Source organism: Xiphophorus couchianus, chromosome 9 (assembly GCF_001444195.1).
Source record: "Xiphophorus couchianus chromosome 9, X_couchianus-1.0, whole genome shotgun sequence".
Taxonomy (NCBI): domain Eukaryota; kingdom Metazoa; phylum Chordata; class Actinopteri; order Cyprinodontiformes; family Poeciliidae; genus Xiphophorus; species Xiphophorus couchianus.
This window is the reverse complement of record NC_040236.1, coordinates 31,462,892-31,488,677: the sequence shown is the minus strand read 5'-3', so window position 1 is coordinate 31,488,677 and position 25,786 is coordinate 31,462,892. Positions and strand designations below refer to the sequence as shown.

Here is a 25,786-nt window from a genome sequence, read left to right as displayed (position 1 = left end):
TAACCATGCCCTTTTACTGCTTTCAATTTTTCTTTTTGGCAAAACGTTTTGGACACACCTGCCTTTCCATTTGCTTCTTCAGGACAACAGTCACATCCAGAAGCTTAATTTGTATCACTAAAATACACACTAGCTTCAGTAAATCAAGTTTGTTGGGATGCACCAATATAAATATCTGGGCCAATATCAATATCCAGTTTTTAATATTTACCGATTTTATGACCGATAACTGATATTTACGGATACTACAAATATTTCACAGCCATTTTGACACCTTTGGAGGAAAATCCAACCAGAAACAGATAAAAATAAATATTGGTTATTCATATTGGTCAAGTTTTATTTATCGGACAATACCATATATTGTGCATCCCTGCATATTTTCAAATGTATTGATATTTATTGAAACACATTTACTGAACAAACAGTTGAGAAAAAAGGTGAAATATAACAACATGGGAACTTTTAGAAGGTTTTAAGCATTATTAGTTGGAACTTATTGTGACAACAATAAATCAAAATCCTATCATGTTAAGAAAATGATCATTTATGATAATAAATGCATTTTGGTAATCATAAATATCTTAGTACATTTTAAATAAGACAAAAATAATATGCAAGTAATTTTGCATATTATATGTCTTCATAACTAGCTTCTGTGAATGAAACAGTAATAAGATATAGAACTGGGAAAATATTACAACCAAATAAGTATTAAATGTTTCAATTTAAAAGTGGTTAGAGAAGGATTAAAGGTACTAAAATGGATTTAAGTGGACAATTTGTTAAATTTACATGACTACTGTGAGAAAATAGCAACTAGAGAAAAGCAGATGTCAAAATGACCATCCTGCTTTCAGTCTGGGTCTTATCAGATTTATTATAGTCGACGCTCGCTCATTGGCCCAAAGGTTTGTGACGAAATGAGTCATTTTCTGGTAACCACGGTGATGCCAGTGGAGTGACGAGGACTGGATGGGCTTTAATCCCTCCATTAAAATGGATTAAAGACAGTGGAGCAGCACTGGGAGGAGATCTGAGCACATATGTGACCTGAGTTTACACGCCGGACTAAAATTCACACAGCCATCTGCCTTTCACTGCTAACAACACACACAAGCAGCTGCAGAGTGGGAAGGAAATGATAGAGGTCACTGAGTTCATATTGGAACCTCAACAAGTCATAACTGGATAAAAGAAAACATGGTTTGGGTCAGAATAAATCTCTGAGAAGGATAATAAACAAACCAGAAAGACAAACAGACAGGAAAGCACAAAGAAAATGAGTTTAGATTAGATTGAAAATATATATAGATATTAATTGTGCAGATGATAAAACTTGGAGCCAGGCTTTATGACTGACGGCTACTATCCATCGCCGCCGTATCTTTCCTCATCTAAAGTTAGACAATAAAATGACAAGTTTGGTTTGCATTGTTGTCTGTTTGTGCAGCCGACCGCGCAGCAACATGTGACCATTTTAAAGTGGAATAAGCTTTAAAAAGCGATATTAGCGATACAGATGACTTCTTCTTCTTCTACTTCTTTTCTGCTTTATTGGCAGATGGCAACCAACTTAAGGTGCATTTACCGCCACCTACCGGACTGGAGTGTGGCCACCAATGATATTCAGAGGGAATTCAATAATACACACCTCAATGGCGAGTATGAGTATAGGTTACAGATGTCCGTTTTCAGACTAGCATTAAAGGAGCGCATTGGTTGTTCTGATGTTCGTCATGGCGGAGCAAGTTCTGGAGACCGTGACGTCACGTGCAAGGGATCAATAATATTCTCACCTGGGAACGTCTTCGTCTGTCGTCAGACTCCTGGGCAGCGGAGAGTATCTGGGCGTGGTCAGAGGGGCGGGGCTTACAGACTGGCTCCCACTCATGTACGGACTAACGTGGTTGTCCTGATGTGGGGAATATGCTGGTGGAAAACATAAGCAGCTTTTTAATCAAACAAAAATGTTTGAAGCATCATAATTTTGGAGCTTTAATGTAGTTTGCATTAAAAAAGCAACCTATATTAGTTTAAAACCGTTAAAAATTAAAATATTTAATTAGATTCATAGAAGCAAAAACACAAAATATTTTGGTCTAGTTTCAACTCCAAATATTTTTGTATGCTTAAAATAAGACAAAACTAATGTTCGAGTAACTTTTCAGAAAGATATAGGATCTTGTTTTAAGTAAATAATTCCTTGATTCTTTTATAACATGGAAAAATGATCTTAAGTGAAATAATCTGCCAATTGAACTATTACTTAGTTAAACAGGCGTCTATATCTTGTTGAATAGTTACTTGTAAGTTAGTTTTGTCTTATTTCACATGTATTAACATATTTGTGCAAGAAACTAGACCAAAATTACTAAGTACAATTTTGTGTTTTTGCAGGTAATGATCTTTAAAAAATACATATCAGTAGGACCTCAATGCTGTATTAACCTAATTAAATTTAAAAGGATTTAATTTCTAAATAGAATCACTTGATATTTTATTAGTATTATTATTAAATTCTTAATTATGCCTCACTGTCTGGTTCTGCTTCAGCTCCATTCTTCATGACACAAGAGTATCTTTGTAAATTAACTTGATTTACTTCATTTATTAAATCAGAAATCCCACAGATTCACCAGCCTTTTGACAAACTCCCTCTTACTTTCCAGATTTTAACTTTTTTTTTTTTTACAGCATGTCATCTTTTGACGTTTTCACCTTGAATGCTTTTGAGTTTATGATTCATGGGTGAGTCACTCTGACGCCTCACTATTCAAAGCCTTAAAGACTTCATGTGTAGGAGCAAACCTTCGCTCCTTCCTTTCTTTTCTTGTTTAACTTCTGCTCTACCTGAATTCTTTATAACTTCAGTGGCGAGAGCAAAGCTTATGTATTATAATGACTCCTTAAATTATAAAATAATTTAGACAGAGTTTTAAAACGTCTTTATGAAATAGTGCAAAAATTAACATTTATTGTGGGTTTTTCTAAGCAACATCTACTCCAGAGAAACAGTCATAATTCTTGAAGAATAATTGATCACTTTTATTATCAGAAAAGGCATAAATTACTTAAACTGGTTGGTTTTATGGCACAGAACAACTTTAAAACATATTAACAATGAGGCCATTCTAGAAGTTTAATATTAGCGCTCCATTGATTCCAAAAACCAGCTTGATTTGGGTTTGGGATTATTGTTCTGTTGAAACACAAACCAGAAGTTCATTTCCTACCTCTGATTAATCCTTTGAGGGTTTTGGGGAAGTGGTGGATACTCCCAGTGGATAAATAATGAGAAATTTACACCCTGGGCAGGTTGCCAGTCCATTATAGGACAACGCAGAGCTACACACGACAAACAACCTAGGGGGAATCTAGACAGTGTGTTTTTGAACTGCAGGAGGTTGGATGACCCAGAAACCACACCAAGAACATGCAAACCCATTATGCTTTTGCTGTAAGGCAACAGTACTAAAAAGTGTGCCACAGTGTGGTAAAGGTTTCAACTAGAGCTGCACAGTTCACTGAACCGCAATAGTTTTTGGAGAAATAGCATGAGCTATACTGCAATTACAAATGGCTGCTTGGAAACTGCCAAGTGTTATTATGCCTTGGATCTGTTATGTTTATCCATGAGACATTTTGCTTGTTAGAAAAACTATTTTAGTGGATGAGATGCTAATGCTAATTAAACTTTAGAATCTAAAACATCAGTTTCATGTTTCACAATAAAGCTAAATTTTTTCAGCTTGAGTGAAATTTGCAGCAGCCACATAGCTAAACCAAATGCTTCTGAGAAAAAGCTTCAAGGATGTTTAAAGCAACCAAGGTGAGGCTTTCAAACCCAAACTTCTTCCACCAACCGTCCAACATGGTGGTAGAAGCATCAGGATCAGGTTCTGTTTAGCTTCCAATGTAGTAACTAAAGAAAAGTGATCAATATTCTTCAAATTTAGCTCAAACTAACAGCTAGACGGTTGAAACCTGGACAGAGCTTTGTGCTCCAACAGGACATTAATCTCAAACTCACCCAACAATTGGTAAGCAAAGGTAAAACAGGCTAAAACTGAACTTCTGGAATAACCCTGAACCACATGTTCCTGAACGCTCTACGAAGTCTAGTTTCTCTGCAGCGCTCTAAAAGACATGTGACAACGTATGAGAGAGGATCACATATATTACTTTGTACACAATATGTAATTCACAATAAACTACAACAAGTGGCTCTTGTTGCAGTTTATTGGCTCTTAAAAACATTGACTAAAAACTATAAAGAACAAACTATTTTTTATAAAGTAACCTATTATGCTTTCTTGATCAGGTTAGCTTATGTCTATGGGCTAAACAAAACATTTCATTACATTTTGTACACAAAATAATTTTTAGATAAGGACATTTTCATCTGCTCAGTTCTTGAGTTGCTAGGTAACAGGATGGGCTACGGTGGGGTTGCTAGGTAACGGGCTGGACTTCACTGGGGTCACTAGGTGAGGTGCAATGCCTGTTAAATTGTGACGTTAAATCATGAAGGTTTTTGAAACAGATAATTTTCCAGACACATGAAAAAACATCAACTTAATGCCAAAAACAGACTATATGTGTTTTTAAGTGCTTGGGCTGTTTTTAGAAGCAGCAGAAACCAAATGGAAGTATAAAAAATATTGCAAATGTGAATTTTGCATCATACGTCCCCTTCAAATACAGAGCCAATTAAACATGCAGGGTTTTTTGTGTTTTTATGGAACAATCTTATTGCATGCCCACAACAAAATGAGCCTAAGAGCACCAGTAACATTTCTTTTAATCTATTTTCTTGTCATTAGGTTGGGAACAATGTAGTTTTTAACATCACTTTTAAAATATATCCCTCTTCTTTCTGAAAAAATGCACTATTTTTTTTTATTTTAAAACCTAAAAAATAGAAAAAAATTCAAGTTCTTTAAAAATGACAAGTTGCCTTTAGTAGATATTTATTGATAAATTATTGGTTGACTACTCATTAGCTTGCAGAGCGAATTTGAGATTTGCACTCACAGTTGGTGACATCGGGTGGAGGGAAGTTGTCATTAATGAAAAGGGAGCTGTGTTTGGAGACACGGAGGTACACGACGTCCGGAGTGGACTTTAGTGCCGCAACTGCCTCTTCATGAGTCACTTCCTCCAAGCAAGAAGCATTTACCTTCATGGAAAATAATGTAAAACCATGATTAAACATCAGAAACAACACAGAAACAAAGCTATAAAATGTTTATGCTGGTGTAAAACAGTGAACTTGTGTCTGAATCTGGAACCTAAACGAGAAAACACGATAAAAAGAATAAAAAATGTTTCTTACAGCGACAAGTTTATCCCCTATTTGTAGTCGCCCGTCTTTGTGTGCAGCCCCTCCTTCGATAACTTTGGTCACATAGATGCTGTTGTCACCAGGAACGTGCTGGTTTCCAACACCGCCTGCTATGCTGAACCCTAAACCTGAGAGAAAACATCAACATTTAAAGGTCATGAATGAACTAAATGTTCCTTATCACTAAAAAGTTCATTAAATACATTTTAATGAATGTATTTAATGAACGTATGTATTTTAGCTAGACTTTTAGCTAATACTGGGAACATAAACATTTGAAGAATATCTGCTATTATTGCCTTATAGTGTTTCGCAAGCTGTTTTAACTGATAATTAGCCGTTTGCTTTTTGAGCTAACTGATTTTACTTTTATTTTTGGTTGAAAAATACTCATGAGATAATTTGGATGACTAATGTCCAGCCATCCATCCATTTTCTGTTCACCCTTGTCCCTAATGGGGTCGGGAGGGTTGCTGGTGTCTATCTCCAGCTACGTTCCGGGCGAGAGGCGGGGTACACCCTGGACAGGTCGCCAGTCTGTCGAAGGGCAACACAGAGACATACAGGACAAACAACCATGCACACACACACTCACACCTAGGGAGAATTTAGAGAAACCAATCGACCTGACAGTCATGTTTTTGGACCGTGGGAGGAAGCCGGAGTACCCGGAGAGAACCCACGCATGCACAGGGAGAACATGCAAACTCCATGCAGAAAGACCCCGGCCGGGAATCGAACTCAGGACCTTCTTGCTGCAAGGCAACAGTGCTACCAACTGCGCCACTGTGCAGCCCATGACTAATGTTATATTTTTATTTTATTTCTCCATATTTTTAGAGAAAGCTATGAGTGAGAGCAAAAAAGAATAATATGTTGGATTTTTTCTTATTTTACACTTACATCTGGTCATTATTACTAAATCAGATACTATATTTTTAAAACGTGTCAAACTCAAGGCCTCTGGGTTACTTCAATTACTTGTGACATATTATGATAGGCTCAATTATGTGACTTATGTGTTTCCAGGCACAATCAAGTAACTATGTTACATTCAGCTTTAAAAATGCTGAATATTTCTATATAAAATATGACAAAGAAATTTCACTTTGTGATTTAGCGCCTTGAAATTGGACCTCTGTCTCTTTAAAAACTCCTGCTCTTTCTGAAACTCTGCCTTCAGGAAGTCATCACAACATGGCTCCTCTATTAACCCTTTGACATTTTAACCAGTATAATGAGCTCAACAGATGTGCAGTTTCACTAGGTGTTTGCTAATTGCACTGGCTAGTCTGAAGGAGCTGACTGGGGGAGGAGCTAGGTCCACTGAGGCTGAATGGTTGCCATGGAGACTAAAGGATTTCTCAAACATGCAAGAAAGAGTCAAGCCAACACTCCTGGTATGTTTTTGATGAGGGAATAAAGTTAATTTTAATACAATTTCTTAAAGTTAATTTTCCAGTGAATGTGAAAAGATATTTAATATTATTTAATTTTCAGAAGTAATGCAATTATTTTAACAGTTTTTTAATGGATAACTTTATAAATACATTTTGCCATAACATTTGAGGACATTCATAATCTGGATATGGCCCAAATTTAAAATGAGTTTGACGCCACTACTTTAAGACAATAAGGTTTGTTTACTCCAGGGTTCGATGTGTTCCTAGCATTAGCTCACCTTTTGGCCCTTTGACCAGCTTAATATCCATGATCCTCTCAGCGAGGCTCCTCCGTCGTCGTATGCAGAGCCGGACCAGTCCTCCCGCCTCTTTCAGCGCCTCCACCGCCCCGCTGTGAGTCACCTCTCTCACGTCCGTGTCATTCACCCGGACTATGCAGTCATTCACCCTGCACAGCAACATTTATTTATTTTTTTTGTTTACGTCTTCATCACCACTGATAAATTTCTCTTTTATTACATGGGCAAGATCTCACACCAAAATATTTAAATACACAAATTTAAGGAAGAATTTTTAGTCCAGGAGTTAATGTTTCCCTGAGGAATAAATTAGATGTGACACATCTAATTTTCTTAAGGCTAACTTTCTGTTAGCTACTTTTCAAAATTCAACACATTTAAATACCGTACATCAGGTCATTATTTAAAATTTTGTCCTAATGCATTTTAACTCCTGATGGTAAATACATTTAATTTAGCAAGAATGACTCTACCTGAGTCGTCCATTTTGGGCTGCAGCTCCCCCCGGGATGATTTTGGTGATAAAGATTGATGGGTCTTCTCCAATGTGGGGGTTATCTGTGCCTCCAGCAATACTGAAGCCCAGTCCTGAGTTACCCTGCTCATAAAAACAGAAACAGAGGCCATGTTGGTGGTAAAAATATTTATATGCACAATTTTTGCGTCCACAATAGTTTCACAGTTCTTAAAGTTTAAAAGTTTGGTTCTAATTTGGCAAAATCTCAGTTTGAAAGCAACAAGTGGCATGTTTGTAAAGCAGCAAACTGCAGAACAAGAGCAGCAAAAATATATTGTTTAAGTCCAAGTTTCAAACTAAAAATATAAGTGAATAAACATTAGACATATTCATTTTTAACTCAGAAATACAGTTTTCACTACAATGACTACACAAGTTCTTCTGAGGAGAAGAAGAAAATGAATGAATATCAGAGTAAAGCGATTAGAAAATGATAGGTTTGTGTTTTTTTGTACATGAAATATGTTCCACTCTGTAGAAATAGCAGGCCTTTCTTTGCTGTTGTTCTCTAAAATAAGCTGTGTTGTAGTTTTTGTTCTTTTCTTCCTGATCTGACCTGTTGTTTTCTTCATCTGCTCAGTGTTTGGTCTCACAATCTGGCTGGAACTATTTTTGTTACAAAAGTAACACGATCACAGACACATGGACGCCCAAAAAGACTTGGCACAAACCTCACTGAGCGGGTTCAGATGACAAAATAATCACCACACAGGATTTGGGCTAGCCTGCCTAAAGTGGCTGAAACATACTGCGGAATAATGATCATAAAAGTATTCCATATAATCCTGATGACATAGGAACAGTGCGCTTAAAATAATATTCTTTATGGTAAATCACTGGGTATCTGACAGAGGTCAAATGGAAACACGTAAGTTTTGGCACTATTCTTAAAGAATAAATGTAGCTTAGTATTTAAAGGTGACCTATTATTCTTCCATTATGCTGAATCCAACTGAACAAACACGCTCTAACTCATTTTGGGTTGCTAGGCGACAGGCTGGAATTAGCTGGGGTTGCTAGGTAACGGGCTGGACTTGGCTGGGGTCACTAGGTGAGGGGCAGTGACTGCTGTTTTGTGACATTACTTTCTGAATGCTTTCAAAACAGGTAATTTTCTAGACACCAAAAAACATTAAATTATGGCCAAAAAGTGGATAAGTGTCTTTTTTTTAAGTGCTTGGGATGTTTTTAAAAGCAGCAGAAACACAAATGGAGGTACAAAAACATGAAAAATGTGAATTTTTTATTAATACACCCCCTTAAAATAAGATAAATATTAGATATGAAACAATAGAAATAAAATTATGAAACAAGACTTCTCATTATCACTCATTTGTCCAGAGGATTGAAACTTCATGTTTAAAAAAATCTCACATGAACATGGATACCCTACAAAATTACGGTATATATATTCAAAAACTGGCTTCTGTTTTGTCATTTATAACATTTTAGTTTACAAATGTCTGTTAGTTTGTAGTTTGTTTTGTTTTTTAGTTGTAGTGACATTTGAATAATCACTAAACTGGCTTTTCACAGATTTATAATCTGTTAAATCATACTTTATTACATGAACGTGTCCAGGGTCTGCAGGTGGAAATGTGCATTTTTTGCTGTAATGTACCATGCATCTCTCCTTTTAAAAGGATCTCTCTTTTTAAAAATGTTTTCTGAATCGAATCAGACACTGAAATATTCACATCTCTAATAAACAGAATGTAAACAACTTTATATAACCTACCAAAATCATATTTTGTGCGAATAAATACATATAAATTTGTGCAATATTTTTTATTTTTGCTAAACAAAAAGTCTAAAACAAGCCCTACCCAGAACAGATACTCTTTGTAAAACAATTTCACACATTGACGTTTTTATTTTACTCTGTCCCCATGCGCTGTCATGGATTTAAATCCAGCGTAACGTCTGCGGCTGTGTTTGCGTGTGTGTGTCCGTGGTGACTTTAAAGCAGATTCAGCCAAGCAGACAGAACCAGGTCACAGGAGAATGGAGCGATAGAGAGAGACACAGAAAGACGGCCTTGGGGAAGAGATAAAGGGAATACAATCAGGGAAGAGGGATCGCTGAGGCCTTTGAAAGGAAAGTGGGTGATGATGAAGAAGAAATGGAGAGGGCAACGGAGAAGGTTTAGAAATGGACAAAAACGCTTAGACTGAAAGACAGAAGAGACAAATAATAACATGAAGGTAGAGGAGGAACGATTTGAACATGAGGGAAAAGGAAGTTCTATATCTGAATGACGTAAACAACCATGAAATGTTTGACAGAATGACTAAAATAGGCTGCAAAAATATTCATATTCCTACAACTAATTCCCCTTTTTGCATGTTCCTATGGAAACCCATTTTCACCATGAAAGAAAGAATAAAAGTCCAACAGGAAGTCATAATTTTGGTTTTCAGTCAAAATTTTAAGATTTAAAGTCATAAATATGAGATAGAAAGTCATAATTACAACTTTGAAAATGGAAATTATGACTATGAATTTCATAATCATGACTTTGAAATTTAAAATTGACAGGATCTCCTAATTATGACTTTGATTATGACATTCAATGGCATAATTATGACTTTGAATGTCAAAATTATAACTTTATAGCTCATAATCATAACTTTGAAAGTTAAAATTATGACTTCGAATCTCATAACTATGACTGTCAATGTCAAATTTTGACTCCCTGTTGGGCTTTTTTTTTTTTCAGGGCATAAATGGGCTTCCGTACATTTTCAACCATCACTGTATTAAAAAATAAATAAATAAAAAATGAGCACAATGTTAGTTTTCCTCCATAAACAGAATGGTTGTGGACCAAAAAGTAAAATTTTGGTCTCATCAAGAACTTTAAACATGTAAATGGTTTTTCTATTTATTTTCAACAGCAGCTTCCCCCCCCCCACTCATCAATAAAGGCAAAATTTTTGGAGAATTTTCCTGTCAACAAAAGTTTCTCTGCAAATACTCCAAAGTTACCATAACTCTTTTGGCTACCTCTCAGATTAAGTTTCTCCTTTATGTTTTTTTTTTTTTTTTTTTTTAGCTCTTTTTATATCAACTTTTCAGATTGGTATAATTTTCTTTTCATTTTACACAGACGTATGTGGTTGCAATGCAACAAAATGGAATGAGAATACATTTTCAAGACTGTGTACCTCACCATGTCAGACACAAACCGCTCTTCATTACAAAATTAACGACAACAGTGTTTGGAAAAATTTAAAAATTGGGTTTTTTGTTTTCTTTTTGGTGTGTTTTTATGGAAAATAGAAATGAATGTAATATTATCTTACCCTCTCCAGTGTGATTTCCTCATACTCATAGTCTGCTTCTGTTCCATTGACCTGTGAGACAAAAAGAAACACTAATAAAAACCTGCATTATTAAAATAATACATTACTACTTTATTAAGAAATTCAAAGACAGTTCTGTCTGAAATTAAAATGTACCACGACTGTGATTCCCAATAAGTTGTTATTTATGCATATTAAAATTAAACATATTTTATTTTTGTTTCAGAAAATTTAGCTGTGAAAGTTTTTAAGCAAAATGTGAAAGGTTTAAAGAGATATTAAAATTAAATCCATGCAGTCCAAGTAGAATATATAACAGAAAAAGCATTTCCACTTTGTTTTGGGTTTTTTTAATCAAAGTTTTATGTTTTCTAAAGAAACTCTTATCAGTAGACTCCTAACAATAAATATATTTAAGTGCATTGTTGAATGCTTTGATATTTATTGATAAAATAAAAATTCAAAAATAACAATTCAATCACTTTGAGGATTTTCAAACATCCTAAATTGTAATATATTATTGTCATAATTAATCAAAATTTTTTATGAAGAACATTTTCACAATAACGATATGATAGAAGCATATGTCACAATAAGCAATAAATCAATAAATCACATGACCAATTAAAATGAACTCAATAATTTCCATTTGCATGATTTAATGTTTTTCTATTCCAACCAAAGATTGGTTGGAAAAAACATGTTTTAGTCTCAACTAACTCCTTTTTTAAGGGAGAATTTTGCTTACAGAGACTTCATAATTAATTTTATTTGTTGTTTCACTTGTTTTGTTTATTTATTTTGGATATTTAGAATGTCTTCTAGATCCAGTGCTAAATGTTCATCAAAATTTAAAGTTGATCAATCTCTGAGAATGTGTTCTTGGATTATTTTTCCACTGCTATTATATCAAATAAAAATGGCCTCAAAACCAAAATATTATCGTTTATCACGATAACTTCTGGGACGATTTATTGCCCAGCAAAAATTTATACCTTTACATGCCAATCTATAGTTATTCTGTAAAGATACATTTTAAACCAGAGACAAACATCTCCGGCTTTGCTGTTGTATAGTTTTTTTCTGTTTTGTTTTTGTTTTGAATATTTTTTAAACCTACTGACCCTTTCTGAGACAAAAAAAACCCTTTTAGGATAAATACAATGTAAGATCTTGTTGTCTCCTTTACTGTGTTTTTCAGCATTACTTTTATTGTTAAAAAAGTGAAATGTTGTGCAATTTAGCAAAAACAAAGCCATCAGTGAAATCAACTAGGGTAATAAACTAAAACGAAACATTTACATTGACCTAAAAGAAACCAGAGTATTAACTTGATCAGATTATTTGTACACTCACACAGGTCACACATTAAAGATTATGAAAGTGAATTTAGATAATATTTATGAATGACGTATAAATCCTGACAAATAAAATCCCTAAAGCGTCTCTGACGTCACGTTTAAAAGTGTCACTTAGAAACGTTGACTGTGAAAAATGTGTCGACGTCGTTCAGTCCTGCAGAGATACCAGGCTGTAGATTTCTGAAGCTAATGAGAAGCAAACATAGATATGTTTTTTCAGACATGCTCTACATTTGGTACTGAATGTCTTTTTCAGATGCATGAAGTGGAGCAAACAGCCGCGCACACATGCAGTGGTCAACTGGCGTCCCAGGGGCCAATGTAATCCGCCTGGCTGTAATCTGTGTCTTTGTGCAGTCAGATTACTTTAGATTTTATATTTTTGCTATTTTAAAACCTCCATGTGTTGTACGCCTGTACTCCATTTTGACTGAACGTTGCAACTTAGTGACTTAATAATTTAAAAAGTGACATCACACAGTTAATTCTTGTACAAATACTCCTTTTATTTAGCTTTTGCTAAACAGGGTTTTATTTTAACAATATTATAGATGTGACGTTTGTCAAAATGTATTTATTCTTTGAATTAATTTTGTTTAGTCAATACGTTGTTTCTCCAGAAAATGTATTGGTGTAATTTAAGTTCTGTTCTGCTGTTCTTGACAGTTGGTGGTTACCGTAGAAACCAGTAACTGGTAGCCCCTCCCCCTTTGTTCTGTTGCCATTGGGAACGGAACAAAGTATTAGGATCAGATCTGTGTTTTTTTTAAATAAATATTATATTTTAACACGTTTTAGACAATTTTAATCATGTGTAGCGTTACATGAGTAATTTTTGCGATATTTTATATGTGTTTTTAACTGTTATTATTCATGTTGAGCATTTTAGCTACGTTTAATTTTACAACTGTTACCTGCTGCTAGCTGCTGCTAAGTGTTCCTTGGAAGCTGTTGCTTTCTAGTTTGTTTTGGATTATTTATTGTATTTTATTTTTTATATAGAGGCAGAAGCTGCTGGACTGTTGTTAACCACCAACTTTTTTCCTCTTTTGTTAGAATAAATTCAATGAATTTGAGTGTTTATGTCATAAAGTCGACCTACTGGATCTGAGACAAACATAGAAGGGTTACACATGCATGTGATTTCTTTTATCGTAAAAACTAAAAGTGCAAACAGTGAATTGCTGTCAGTAATATCATTCGGCTACAGGGAATCTGTCCCTGCTCGTAATTTCTTTCAGTTTCAGTCCAGTAGGGAATAGTTCCACAGTAATTACATAATAAAATTATCTAACAACAACACATTCATTCCCTGCAGCAGCTGGCCCACAGTGAGATGACATCTGGATTCATCTAATTCTAGACGGAGAGTTCTGTTTAAACCAGGCTGCTCCTGTCTTTAACGCACCAACTTACTGGACAGAAAAGTTTAACGCTCATTACACAAATTCATGCTGCAGGAGCAGAAGCTTACAGGTTTGGGCATCTTTTCAGGAATACATTGTTTGCCAAGATTTACCTTGAAGCCTAAAACAGTACATTAAAAAGTTGACATATTTTTTTTTATCTTACACTAAAAAAACACAAAGTCCTTTTGGTCTAGTTTCTAGTGAAAATATCTTAGTACACTTGAATTAAGATAAAACTAACTTAAAAATATCTTTTAAGAAATATATAGGAGCTTGTTTGTGTCAATAATTTCTCTATATTGATGAAAATGTTCTAGTTCCACTGGCAGATAAATTTACTTATAACATTGGAAAAATGTCTTGCTGTAAGTGCAACAATCTGTCAGTGGAAGTTGTAATTTTTCTACAGTATTAAGGAATTATTTACCTAAAACCAGCTCCTATATATTTTAAAAAATAAGCAAGTTAGTTTTGTTGTACTAAGATTTTTATCAAAAATCAAAATTACTTCCTAGCATTTCAGTTTTTGCAATGCAAAAACTGAAAATCATCAATAACATTTTAATTTCACATCAACAGACATCAAAACACAATGTTTTTAGAAATATTTTCTGTAAACTACATTTTGTAAGTTTGTTAGTTTTATCTTTCCTTTTCCTTCATTAGAAAATAAACCGTAGAGATATTAATATTAAATTAAAATCCCTGATTAGGTGCAAATAAATTGATTGGGGGCAAATGAATCTGAACATACAGAATCTCCTTTCTTCTTTAAATGCTTATCCAACAGAAAAAGTGAATGATTTTTTGGACTTTTTTTGGATAAATTTAGATTTATTTATGTACATTAATAAAGTTTAACATCAGTTGCTACATAGATTTAATATCAAATGTCCAAAAAATAATATGCATTTCACCATGTCATTATTTTTAAACAAAAATGAAACTAAAACAGAAACACTGCAAGTATTTTTTTGTCCAGTTTCTAATGGAAATATCTTAGCACATTTAAAATAAGACTAAACTAATTTTTAACGTAATTTTTCAGCAAGACATAGGAGTTTGTTAAAAAATAAATAGTTTCTTAAAATTGTAGAAAAAGTTGTAGTTTCATTGGCACATTAATTTACTTATAAAGTGAGAGAAATATCTTGTCATAAGTGAAATAATCTGTCAATGAAACTGGTACTTTTTCTGCAATTTTAAGGAATTATCTTGCTGAAAGTTATTTAAAAGATAGTTTTATCTCATTTCCAGTATACTAAGATATTTGCTCTAGAAACTAGACCAAAATTACTTGGTAAGATATTGTGTTTTTGCAGTGAAGTTTGTGGAAAATCTTTAAATATGTGCAACTTAAATGTTTTGAACATATTTTTTTGTTCAAAATTGAATGACATAGCAGTAAAAAAAACAACAATAATTCCTCAAATAAGACTAGAAATATTCCATATATAGAACTTCCTTTTCAGGAAGCTTCAACACAAACTGTTGATTAAATCCTATAAATGTAATTAAAGCTGTACTCACATATGGGGGGGTGTCTACGCTGTCGGTATTGACCACCAATGGAGGGGGGTTGGCCTGCAAAAAAACACAAAAAAACACTAATTCGGTGACTTTAACCTCAGATATCTGAAAATAAAACCGGGTTGTGGAAAGCTGAGAAAGCCAAAGCGAAGGCAGCGGTTCAGGACTTACTCGTCTCAGGTTTTGGTACAGCATGTTGAGTACATCTGCTATGGATTACCACCATGGAACGACTGCGTACGCCGCATGACATGCTGCACAGCCCTTATAGTGGACAGCACTGACAACCACGCTATGCCACACTTTAAAAAACACTTTACAGGCGCCGTAAACTGAATTTAACGCTCTAAGTTAACAGCTCACATCGCATTCCAGTGGTAGGATATCATCAGACACTTACCAGCTTCATTAAGGCGACATTCTGGAGATTTTAAATTCATTAACCCAACTTTTTATGCTACTTCTCTTTATCTTGCTACTTCTCCCACTGGATTATAAACAATAAATAATTGGAATTGTTTCTGAACCCCAAAAATATCAGCAATATCAGTGGATATTTGCATCAATCCACTGCTTTTCCTCTAGTCCTGATTTCTGTCCGGTCCTCCATCTTTAAGACAGTTAGTCTGAATAAAAGCTACAACTTCTCCAACAACAAAAAAAAGTTAGAAAACTAACTAAACCAGCACCAAAGAATCTCATAAACCCAATGGACAGTCCGCGCTGACGTCGAAGTATAAATGTGTAACAGTGCAGCAGCAGAATCAACCGCTTTCCACTAATCTGTTCCACACATCGCCGTTTATCTCCTCTCGCTTTTATCTCTCTCTCAAACACACACACACATTATCTGAATCCATGTGTTTCTCCCTCTCTGTCCATCGTGTCTGACTGCATGTCAGTCAAACTGGAGGCTTGATCCCACATGGGAACAGAGTGGGGGTGTTCAGAGGGATTAAAGGTATGGTGGGAGGAGTCGATCTGTCTGCTCTGCGGCAACAATAAAGACCAGAGGGTGTAGAAAAATGCAAACAGGAAAAATACATAGATAATAAAAAAGATGAATGCACAGAGTTGAGAACAGAAGTGGGGGAAGGTTCAGAGCGGTAAAGTGGAGTTCATGGATATGGAGAGAGTAAGCTGCCAGCTGCAGCTGGTGTCATCGCCGTGTGAACCCAGAAAATGGGTGAGAAGAAGAAGAAACTGTTTAGAAAAGTGGATCATTTTGGAAACATCAAAAGTTAGAGAGATTCAAGATTCATCAGAAAAGCTACTGTACATCTAAATAAAAAAAGGCACTAAGACAAAATAACTATAATAAAAATCCAAACAGAGCAACATTTCAGTTGAAAACACAAGCTCAAATATGAAATATAAAATATATTTTAAGAAATAAGCACATTCCTGGCAAAAATCTTTTCTAGAAAAACCTAAGTAGTTTCCAAGTTTGTAATATCAAATATTTGTCAGATACTTGAGAAAAAAATTTTGAGATAGATTTCAGACATTTTCTACGAAAAACAAGAACATTTCTCCAAAGCTCCAAATGTCTAAAATTTGCAAGAAAAAACTCAGACATTTTTATCTTAATCTCTGAACCTTACTAGAAAAAATGTGGAAGCTTCTACAATCAAAAAGTCAAACGTTTCTGACCTCTGAAACACAGAAATTTCCTTGATTTATAATAATTAATAAAAAATTCTTACTTTCTTCTCAGAAATCTGACTTTCATTTTCTGATATCAAAAGCCAGAATCTGAAAAAAATTCTAAATTCTGAGAATAAAATTAGAATTTGAGAAAAAAATTCAGAATTCTGAGATTAGTGTCAGAATTCAGATTTTTTTTTCCAATGGCCCCAATCATCTTCCGTACAAATAACATGATTTTCAAATTGGCAAAAAACAAAAACAATACAGCTACAAATAAAGAAAAAACAAATTAAAGAAACATTTATGATTGTGTCACATAATAATTTTAGACATTTCAGATCAAATAGCTCAAGTTCATCAAAAAGATAGGAGACAATAAATAAAATTATTCATGAATACAAAATAGTTTCAAAATAATGAAAAGGTATTTTCTAAGCTTAGAAGTACAAAACACATTTACAATAACGATAATTAATAAATTTTTTATTATGTGTTTCTAACCCACTAACAGATAAAGAGTCTTGTGACCGAACTACTGCTTCACTGTGTTTTAAAGTCAATCAAAAAACTATTTTGTTCAGTTAAAATATATATATATTGTAAGCTTTTATTTTAATATAAACTTGTTTTGTTTTATTTATCAAAAATTTTAAACAAAATTTCTCTATTTTGCTTTTTCAGATAAAACGCAGTCACTTACAAAGTGTTGACTGATTATAATATTAGCTAAAAATCACTAATAGTTACGACTGCATTGTGTTTTGGTAACCTTATATGACCCCTTCACAAGTGTGACAATATTGTGTGTGTGTGTGTATCAGGTTTTTAAATCTTTATGGGAACCTGTTTCTGTCTACAATGTGGGCTTATGGGGACCATTTCTCCTTGTGGGGACATTTTCTTGTTCCCCATGAGGGAAATAGTTGTTTTTGGGTTAGCGGCTAGGTCTGTGATGGTTAGGGTTAGGTATAGGATTATGGTAAAGTTTAGGCTGTAGAAATTAATGGAAGTCAATGTGAAGTCCCCACAAGTGATGAAAACACGACTGTATGTGTGAGTGTGATATTTGTAAATCCAACCAGTCAGCTGTGTACTGTCTGGTGTTTTCATTGACACGCCAAGTCAGGCCACATGCTTATATAATCAACATGTGTGTGTTTGAATTGTGTTTCATGAAAAGGCCGTAAGAACAAACACACACACACACAGCATCCATATCCAGATAGAGTGATTGTTAGTTGTTATATAATTGCGGTTACACCAGCTGTGTTATTATGGCATTATGACCCGGTTCAGCCCAGCCACAGCTAAGGGAGGTTCAGACTAACCCGGTTCGTCTCATCAGGCAGAGACCGACGGACAAACAAGTGATTAACTCCTTCAGTCAGTGGCCGCCATCATGCCACACACAGACGGACGCTTCAAAGGTTTTCAATTATACTTAAACGCATAAATACAGATATTAAAATAAAAAGGCAAAATCACTGTCTATTAAAAAGTGTACATACATTTTGTCAGTGTAAAAGAAAACTGTCTTTTAAAATGTAATCTAAGAATAATTCTGAGAAAAGAAATCTGAATTCCGAGATTAAAGTCAGAATTTTGAGAAAAAGTTTAAATTCTGAAATTAAAGTCAGAATTTTGAGATTAAAATTATAATTCTAAGGAAAAAAAAGTCAGAATCCTTTTCATTTCCCCCCCCCCCCGGTGGCACTAATCTTCTTCCTCGTCATGTAAAACAAAGTTCTAAACACATTTCTAAAAAAATATTCTGGCCACATTTTCTGGCATTTAGCAAATAGAAATAATTTTGGTAATTCTAACTAACCTAAAACAAGAAAAGTCTGGTCTGATTTAACTTCATTAAGTGAGAAAAAAATGTGCGTTTGTGTCTTTTTAGACAATTTGTATGTAAATATCTGGTTTCAGCTATAGCAAATGTTTGCTACCTATAACAATTAAATAAAAAGAAATTAAGGATCAGAATAAATTAAATGAATTTATTCTGATAATAAAAAATTATTTTTATTTTGGTAAAAATAATAAAATTTTATCCATACACATGGAAGGAGAAAATATGGAAACCAACGAGCCATAAAGCCATAAAATAAAAATTGTTTCATCATTTGTGTCTCTATAATCGTCTTTCTTGTTGCATGATGTCATACGACACATCAGCCTGGTTTGGACGACTGTCAGCTCCCAACAGGGCGGCCCGCTCTGTCTATCTTAATCTTCAATGCAACGCTAATTGACTAATGAGTTAATCAGAAGGAGCGTGACTCTAATCAAATCAGAATGGCCAGGCTAATCACGCTAATTAGGCTATCAGTAGCATCTATCTCTGATCGTTGCACCACTTACTACCTCACCATCATTCACAGGCAGCTGCTCCGTTGGATTATTCCCCTCAGATTACGCTTTTACACATACAATCTCTTGATGCTGCTTTGATCATTATGTTATGTCTCATTGGCTGTTTGCTAAAATCGTCATAAATATAATTTATGATGTAATTAGTTGTCATTTTCCAAGTCTAACAATATTTTGGGGGCAAAATATTGAAAGTAGGTTGTACTTTAGCTTAATGTTGTGCTAAAAACACATAAATGTTTTTTCTGTTTTTGGTAAAAAAATTTTAAAAAAATTAAGAGATTAGATGCACCGATCCGCTATTAATATCTCTATTGGTCCCGATTTTGGTATCAGTCTAATTCTAAACTTAATGCTCTGCGCGATGTCATGCTTTATTATTGATTTTACAGTATATTTGTAATTCCTAAATGCATTTTGTGAAACATTTAAAAAAGATTTGTTTCAGTTAATGTTTATATTTTTGACCAAGGTACTCAACCTGTTATTTTTGTCTGTTTTAGTTTATTATTTATTGTGAACAAATTCGTTTTTATATGTTTGACCAAACTTGTGAATTTAGTGGTGTTTTTCAGTGTGCTGTACTTGTGCAAAGTTAACAAAAATATATTTTTTTAATTCAGTACATCTATGTCTGTGTTTAAAAACAGAAACATTTTAAGTCCATTTGGCTGTTTTTCTGTACTGGATTGGTATTGGCTGATGTTAGTCCTCAGAAATTGGAATCGGAAATAAAAAAAGTGGATTGGTGCATAAATGTAGATGAACCTGATCAATGTCTTAAAGGGAAAGTATTATGTTTTTTCCAGGCACATGCTGTCATTTTATAGCATAATCAAGTAACTATATTAACTTCAGTTCTAAAAAAAATTATATATGTATATATATACAGTATATATCAGTGATGTGCAGTCAGGGGAGGCAGAGATTCCATAATTTAGGTAATCTATATAATGTACAGTGTTTTTTGTCACCAACTGTGTGCGTAACGTGTTTTGTGTGCTTAGGAGCGACCATAAAATGGCAGAGAACAGATTTGAGGTGAGGCAGGCAGTTCTCTTGCCTCATGGCAGGGGCCGCTCATGATCCCAGACATTGTGACTCCGCAACTGCAGAGTAAGAGACAGTCACAGCGAGCTAGCCATGGAGCTAGCCATACAGTAAAGTCAAGTGCAGCGATATATTTATAGTTTTCTCCTCTTACCACATCAATCACTTATTAATAATCGCAAAATAAACATTAAGCCTAAAACCATACTACTGCAACAGACTGAATGTTCTGCTCTTTGCGTGGGAAATATTTGAGTTTTTTTTTGTGGCGTTGTTGTCAGTTGCTATGGCAACAAGTCTGCGCATAGCTGCGCTGATACAGAGAGCGAGAAAGACGTGGTTTTGAGTTGTACTTTAACACTGATTAAGTCAGTGTCTCACTAGCTACAAACCTCACCGCACGTCACTGGTGTGCATATATATATATACAGTATATATATATATATATATACAGTACAGACCAAAAGTTTGGACACAACTGTGTGTCTAAACCAGTGGTCCCCAAACTACGGCCCGCGGGCCAAATGCGGCCCGCCTCCACATTTGGTCCGGCCCCCTGAACAATACCAGAGTATTTTCATATATGTGCATTTTTATTTGATAAGTTGGACTTTTGCAATAAAATAAATGTTAGTAATGAACTTTATTTATTATTAACTACTAGTTAGTAACTATTTTATACATGCATATAATTGACCATAACCCTTTTTTTTATGTGGAGAACCCAGTGTTATTTGGTTATTATTTATTTCATAAATAGTGTTATTTCCTAACTTTTGTTCTCTGAAGAATCCAGAAAAGGTTATTTGATTGTGCTTTCTGAAAAACAATACATTTTTATGTTTAGCACTCTTACAATCGTCACACTTTTTCTGTTACAAACTGACCCCGGTCCCCCATCAGAGAAGGGACAACTTATGGGTTAGGGTTAGGGTTATCCCTGGCCCTCACAGGAGAAAGTTTGGGGACCCCTGGTCTAAACGTTTGGTCTGTACTCAGTTCAGACCAAAAGTTTGGACACACCTTCTCATTGAATTCAATGAGAAAGTGTGTCCAAACTTTTGGTCTGTACTGTATATAAAGACAATTTACTTTGTAATTTAACATCTTGAAATTGGACTTCTGTCTTTTTAAAAACTCCTGATCTGTCATAAACTCCGCCTACAGGAAGTCGTCACAACATGGTTCCTCTATTAACCCTTTAAGAAATTTTTTACCAATGCACTGATAAGTAGATTGTATAATGAGACCAGCAGATATGTAATTCCACCAGGTGTTTGCTAATTGCTGCTGGCTAGTCTGAAAGACCAGAATGGGGGAGGAGCTGTACCTCAAAGGCGGAGATAAGTCCACTCAGGCATCATGCACAGTTAAATGGTTACCATGGAGATTAAAGGATTTGTCAAAAATACATGAGAAAATCAAGTAAACAGTCCAGGCATGTTTTTGATGTTATAACATTATAACATTATGCTGCCCCTATAAGATCTATAACCACGTAAACCCACCTGCAAATGGGTGTGCATCGGTACACAGTGGTGTCCGAGCGGCACGTGTGGATGCGCAGTCCAGATATATGTGTCATTGGGCCATGGCTTGCCACCAAACTTGCCTTTGCTCTTGGTGGGACTCTTCTTCACACTATCTCTGAGGTTGGGAAACTTCCCTCGTGAAGTCCTGGTGGCCAGGCTGGTGGGCAGCGTGCTCCAGCCGTATCCTCCTAACCCGGAGCACAACGGCAGCTGGGGCGAGTGGAACGGGTGAATGGACAGCGACTGGGAGGCATGAGGAAGAGCAGGGGTGCCGTTCTGCTGCTGTTGGCACTGCTGGAACAGCGAATGGTGACTGGATGATTGGCACTGGTGTTGCTGGTAGAGCTGATTGGATGAAGGCGAGGTAAACAGACGACCAGGTGAGGTTGGTGGGCAGCATGGTTGATGGTTCTGAGGAGGATGAAGCAACTGATGGTGACTTGGCGACACGTGGAGCTGATGGTGGCTCGGAGATAAATGGAGCTGTTGGTGGCTGGAGGATAGATGGAGTTGGTGTAGACTTGGCGATAGATGAAGTTGGCTGTGGCTTGGCGAGAGGAGAAGGTTGTTTGGTGGTTGCTGCGCCAACGGACATCCAACCGGATGACTTGGAGATGGCGGTGCTATGTGGTAGTAGCTAGGAGATGGAGAAGGTAGCAGGTGTTTCTGAGATTGGCAGCCATATTTGCCTGAATGGGGTAGACGCTTTGATGAGTGTAGCAGCGAAGATTGCGTTTGGTGATTTGCCATCTGAAGTAAACTCTGGTTCTGCTTGGAGTGGCTCTTCCCTGATTTGCCTTTCCCTTTGGCAGATTTTCCCTTAGAGGAGCTGGGCGTTTTGGGGCTACAACAAAACTCATGACTGTGGAAGTAGGTGGTCATTGTGACAAAAGTTTGGAAAATACTACCGTTGTAGTATTCTTGGATTACATTTTTTGTTTCAGAGGAATGGTCTTCAGACAATCGGGCAAATCTTTGTACAGAGATAATTTAGTCTTATTTGTTTGTGTTTCTCAGTATATACAGCTGGTGGACATACAAAAGTTACAAAACAATATTTCAGATGGCTCACCGAGTGGTAAAACATCCTCCTTTAGGGAAATGTTCAGTTTTAAAAGTACAACAATCTCCATATATGAGTGTTGAATCAAGAAGAAAGTAGAAGAAACTCTTGAGTGATGCTCCCGTCAGTTCAGGTATCAGTCCAGACGTAAAGATTTCTGCCGGTTGCTCGGAAAGGTTTCTCCTCCAGCGTTTGATCCACTTACCTTTCTGCTCATCTTCACCGAGTTGTGTTGGCAGGTCTGGTCACGCTTTGGTTGAGATATTCCACAAAGTACAGACTTAAAAACAGTAATTGACCCGGCTATAAATCACAATTTCTTTTCATCCAGCAGCAACAACGAGGAAAAGTTCAATCTTCTTCCTCTGTCCACGTTTACTCAATCTAAATTGGTAAAACTCTTATAATAAATTGGTAACAGGCTGCTTCTACGTTCACAGATCTATCTGCAAGCCTCGCTCATCTTTCTGAGCTACCTCCCTCTGACAGTGTCTGCCCCGGTCTGCCTCTTTCATTCCCGGACTGGCCAATTAGGGACTTCCCCGGACTCCTGCACATGACAGCAGCCAGGCATGACTAATCGATAGGCAACCAGGGACACTGATACAGCGCTGGGAGCTCAGAGAGAACGTACAATAGTAGGACATCCGTGATTGGTGGAGGACACTCGCCGCCAACAACCTTTGTCTTGTTCTTTTAAAGCAGTACAAGGCAGGCTGCACTACGGGGTTTGAGTGTGTCTCTGTGCGTTGGCCTACTTTCTCTGAGATCTTCCTTCAAAGTGAATGAGTGTACTTGTTCATCAGCTTGCTCATACTGCTTTTCCAGATGCTCAAACAACTGCACAGGTGTGTTTCTGCAGCCACAGGTGGGTAGAGCACTCAAAAGTTATAAAATGAGCAGAGAGGTTTGCTAGCAAGGAGAAGTTTTGAGCGTGAGGAGAAAGTGAATATTTGAAAGAGAGCAGAAATTTTGAGTACAAGTATTAAAGTTTTGAGAATAAAACACATTAAATCCTGATTTAAGACTGAAAATTGGTGCTCTCAAATTATGGAAGATAAATTTCTCTGGACAAGTTGCTACAATCGGTAGTAGCCACACAGGCACGCCCAATAGAAGGAAACAAACACACTCAGTACAAAACTTTTATTCTATTGGCTGAGAGGTTGCCAGGCGACGGTACTTTTTGTTTTGAGAGAGAGCAGAAAAGAATTCGCAAGCGAGCGGAAAGAAGTTTTGGGTGCAAGGAGAAGGTTTGAGAGAGCACAGTGAATATTTGAAAGAGAGCAGAAGTTTTGAGAACAAATACATGAAGTCCTGCTTTCAAACTGGAAATTTTCTACTTGTGGCAGTAAAATTTCCCCATAGAGATTAACGCTCCCTGTTATTTGGAAAAGAGCAATTCCAGTCTTTGGTAATGTCCTAAACTGAAAAGATGTGCTTGTACAAATACATGTAATTATGACTAAGAGGTGTGTGTTTTTATAATGTCAGTTAATACCAAAACTCGCCTGAAAACAAAACGAGCTGAGAGGAAAAAGAGGGCTATATAGATTTTTAAAAATGAGTGAAACGGCGAAGAGCCATCCATGTAGAAGACACAAAGAGATGCAGAGAGAGAAAACACTCCATGAGTTAGCGGGTATAAATGTGAATGTGTGTTCCCTGTGTAAAGTGCTGGTAGTGCTGCAGGCGAAGCACTAAGTCAGGGGAGAATGAGCAGGGAGAAAGGGCTGTTAGCATCACAGCGCTAAATGAAGGTTGCTGCGCGAGCGTGGCGGTGTGGAAGGAACAAGAGCAAAGTCAGGAATGGAAATAAATGAGCTGAGAGGGAAGAGAAATCAAAAACATCATCCTTCAAAAGAAAGTCCTTTTTTTCTTAAAATAACTTCAACTCTAAGCTTTGAGTACCGATATGATTTAAATAAGCAAAGAAAACAAGATGAACCTCATAAAGAAGGTATTATCACTGCCTTCTCTTCTTTCAAACATACTTTTCCAAAGAAACGTGAAAATACAAAATATAATTCTATGTGAAAGAGTTTAACTCTCATAAAAGCTGAGCAGAAGTCAGTTTTTAAAAAGAAGCTGAAAAGCTTTATAGAAGCAACTCACTGAAAAACACACTGAAATATTTATTATATATTTTATAAATGTATCAACATTTTGTATGAACTGTAAATATTTTTTATTGCTATGTATGTTAAATTTGTGACATATTTGGCTCGTACATAACAGCAGCGTGTTCATTAATTTTCATTATTCATTTTCATTCAAATGAAAAGAGCAAATATACAAATCAATAAAATGAATATATTCAAAAAGTATGGATATAAAAAAACTAAACTAAACCAAAACATCAACTCAAAATACAATTCATATGGATTCACATGATTCTATTTCATATTTCTTCAAAAAAGAAACTTTTACCATTCTCTTACTGATTTTGCATTTTTAATCATTTCTACTGTATGATGTGTGTTTTTAATTAATTAAATAAATTTAAATAAACAAATTAAACTAAACAAACAATACAAAGTGTGAGAAACATCCTCCTCCTTTTTACATTAAATGATGTGATCAAATTTATTAAATGAACTTTTGGACAATTTTAGCTTAATTTTGGTCAATATTCAAGCTTACTCACCTAATACCAAAATTATTTTATAAATTAAAAATTAATCTTATACTTTATCTTTAGTAATTTCTTATTAGTTCTATTATTAATTGTCAAGGCTAATAAAACCTAAGAACATTCAGCCATGTTTTTTACACTGCAATATTCAAGTCACCAGGAGAGGGCGCTGTGGTCCACAGGCATATAAAGCACACATTAACTGCAGATAAATAATAGATAGTATGACCACTTTACTGAAACTGATTAAGACATTAGATCCTAAATAAATGTCTTATAAACTAATAGATCTGCTAAATATAATGTTGGATA

The 25,786-nt window shown here is 35.5% G+C and overlaps 1 protein-coding gene across 8 annotated transcripts in view; it reads right to left on the bottom strand.

Moving 5' to 3' along the window:
* The window catches only part of LOC114150742 (discs large homolog 1-like protein), a 140,428-nt gene that overhangs the window by 42,336 nt on the left and 72,306 nt on the right, over window positions 1-25,786 (bottom strand). For all 8 annotated transcript variants that reach the window (XM_028027370.1, XM_028027372.1, XM_028027373.1 and 5 more), the window contains 7 exons: window positions 15,172-15,225; window positions 10,872-10,922; window positions 7,523-7,647; window positions 7,029-7,198; window positions 5,339-5,475; window positions 5,038-5,182; window positions 1,800-1,932 (listed from right to left, as the gene is read on the bottom strand). In XM_028027370.1, coding sequence (XP_027883171.1) covers window positions 1,800-1,932; window positions 5,038-5,182; window positions 5,339-5,475; window positions 7,029-7,198; window positions 7,523-7,647; window positions 10,872-10,922; window positions 15,172-15,225 — 815 coding nt within the window. The remainder of the gene's footprint in view (window positions 1-1,799; window positions 1,933-5,037; window positions 5,183-5,338; window positions 5,476-7,028; window positions 7,199-7,522; window positions 7,648-10,871; window positions 10,923-15,171; window positions 15,226-25,786) is intronic.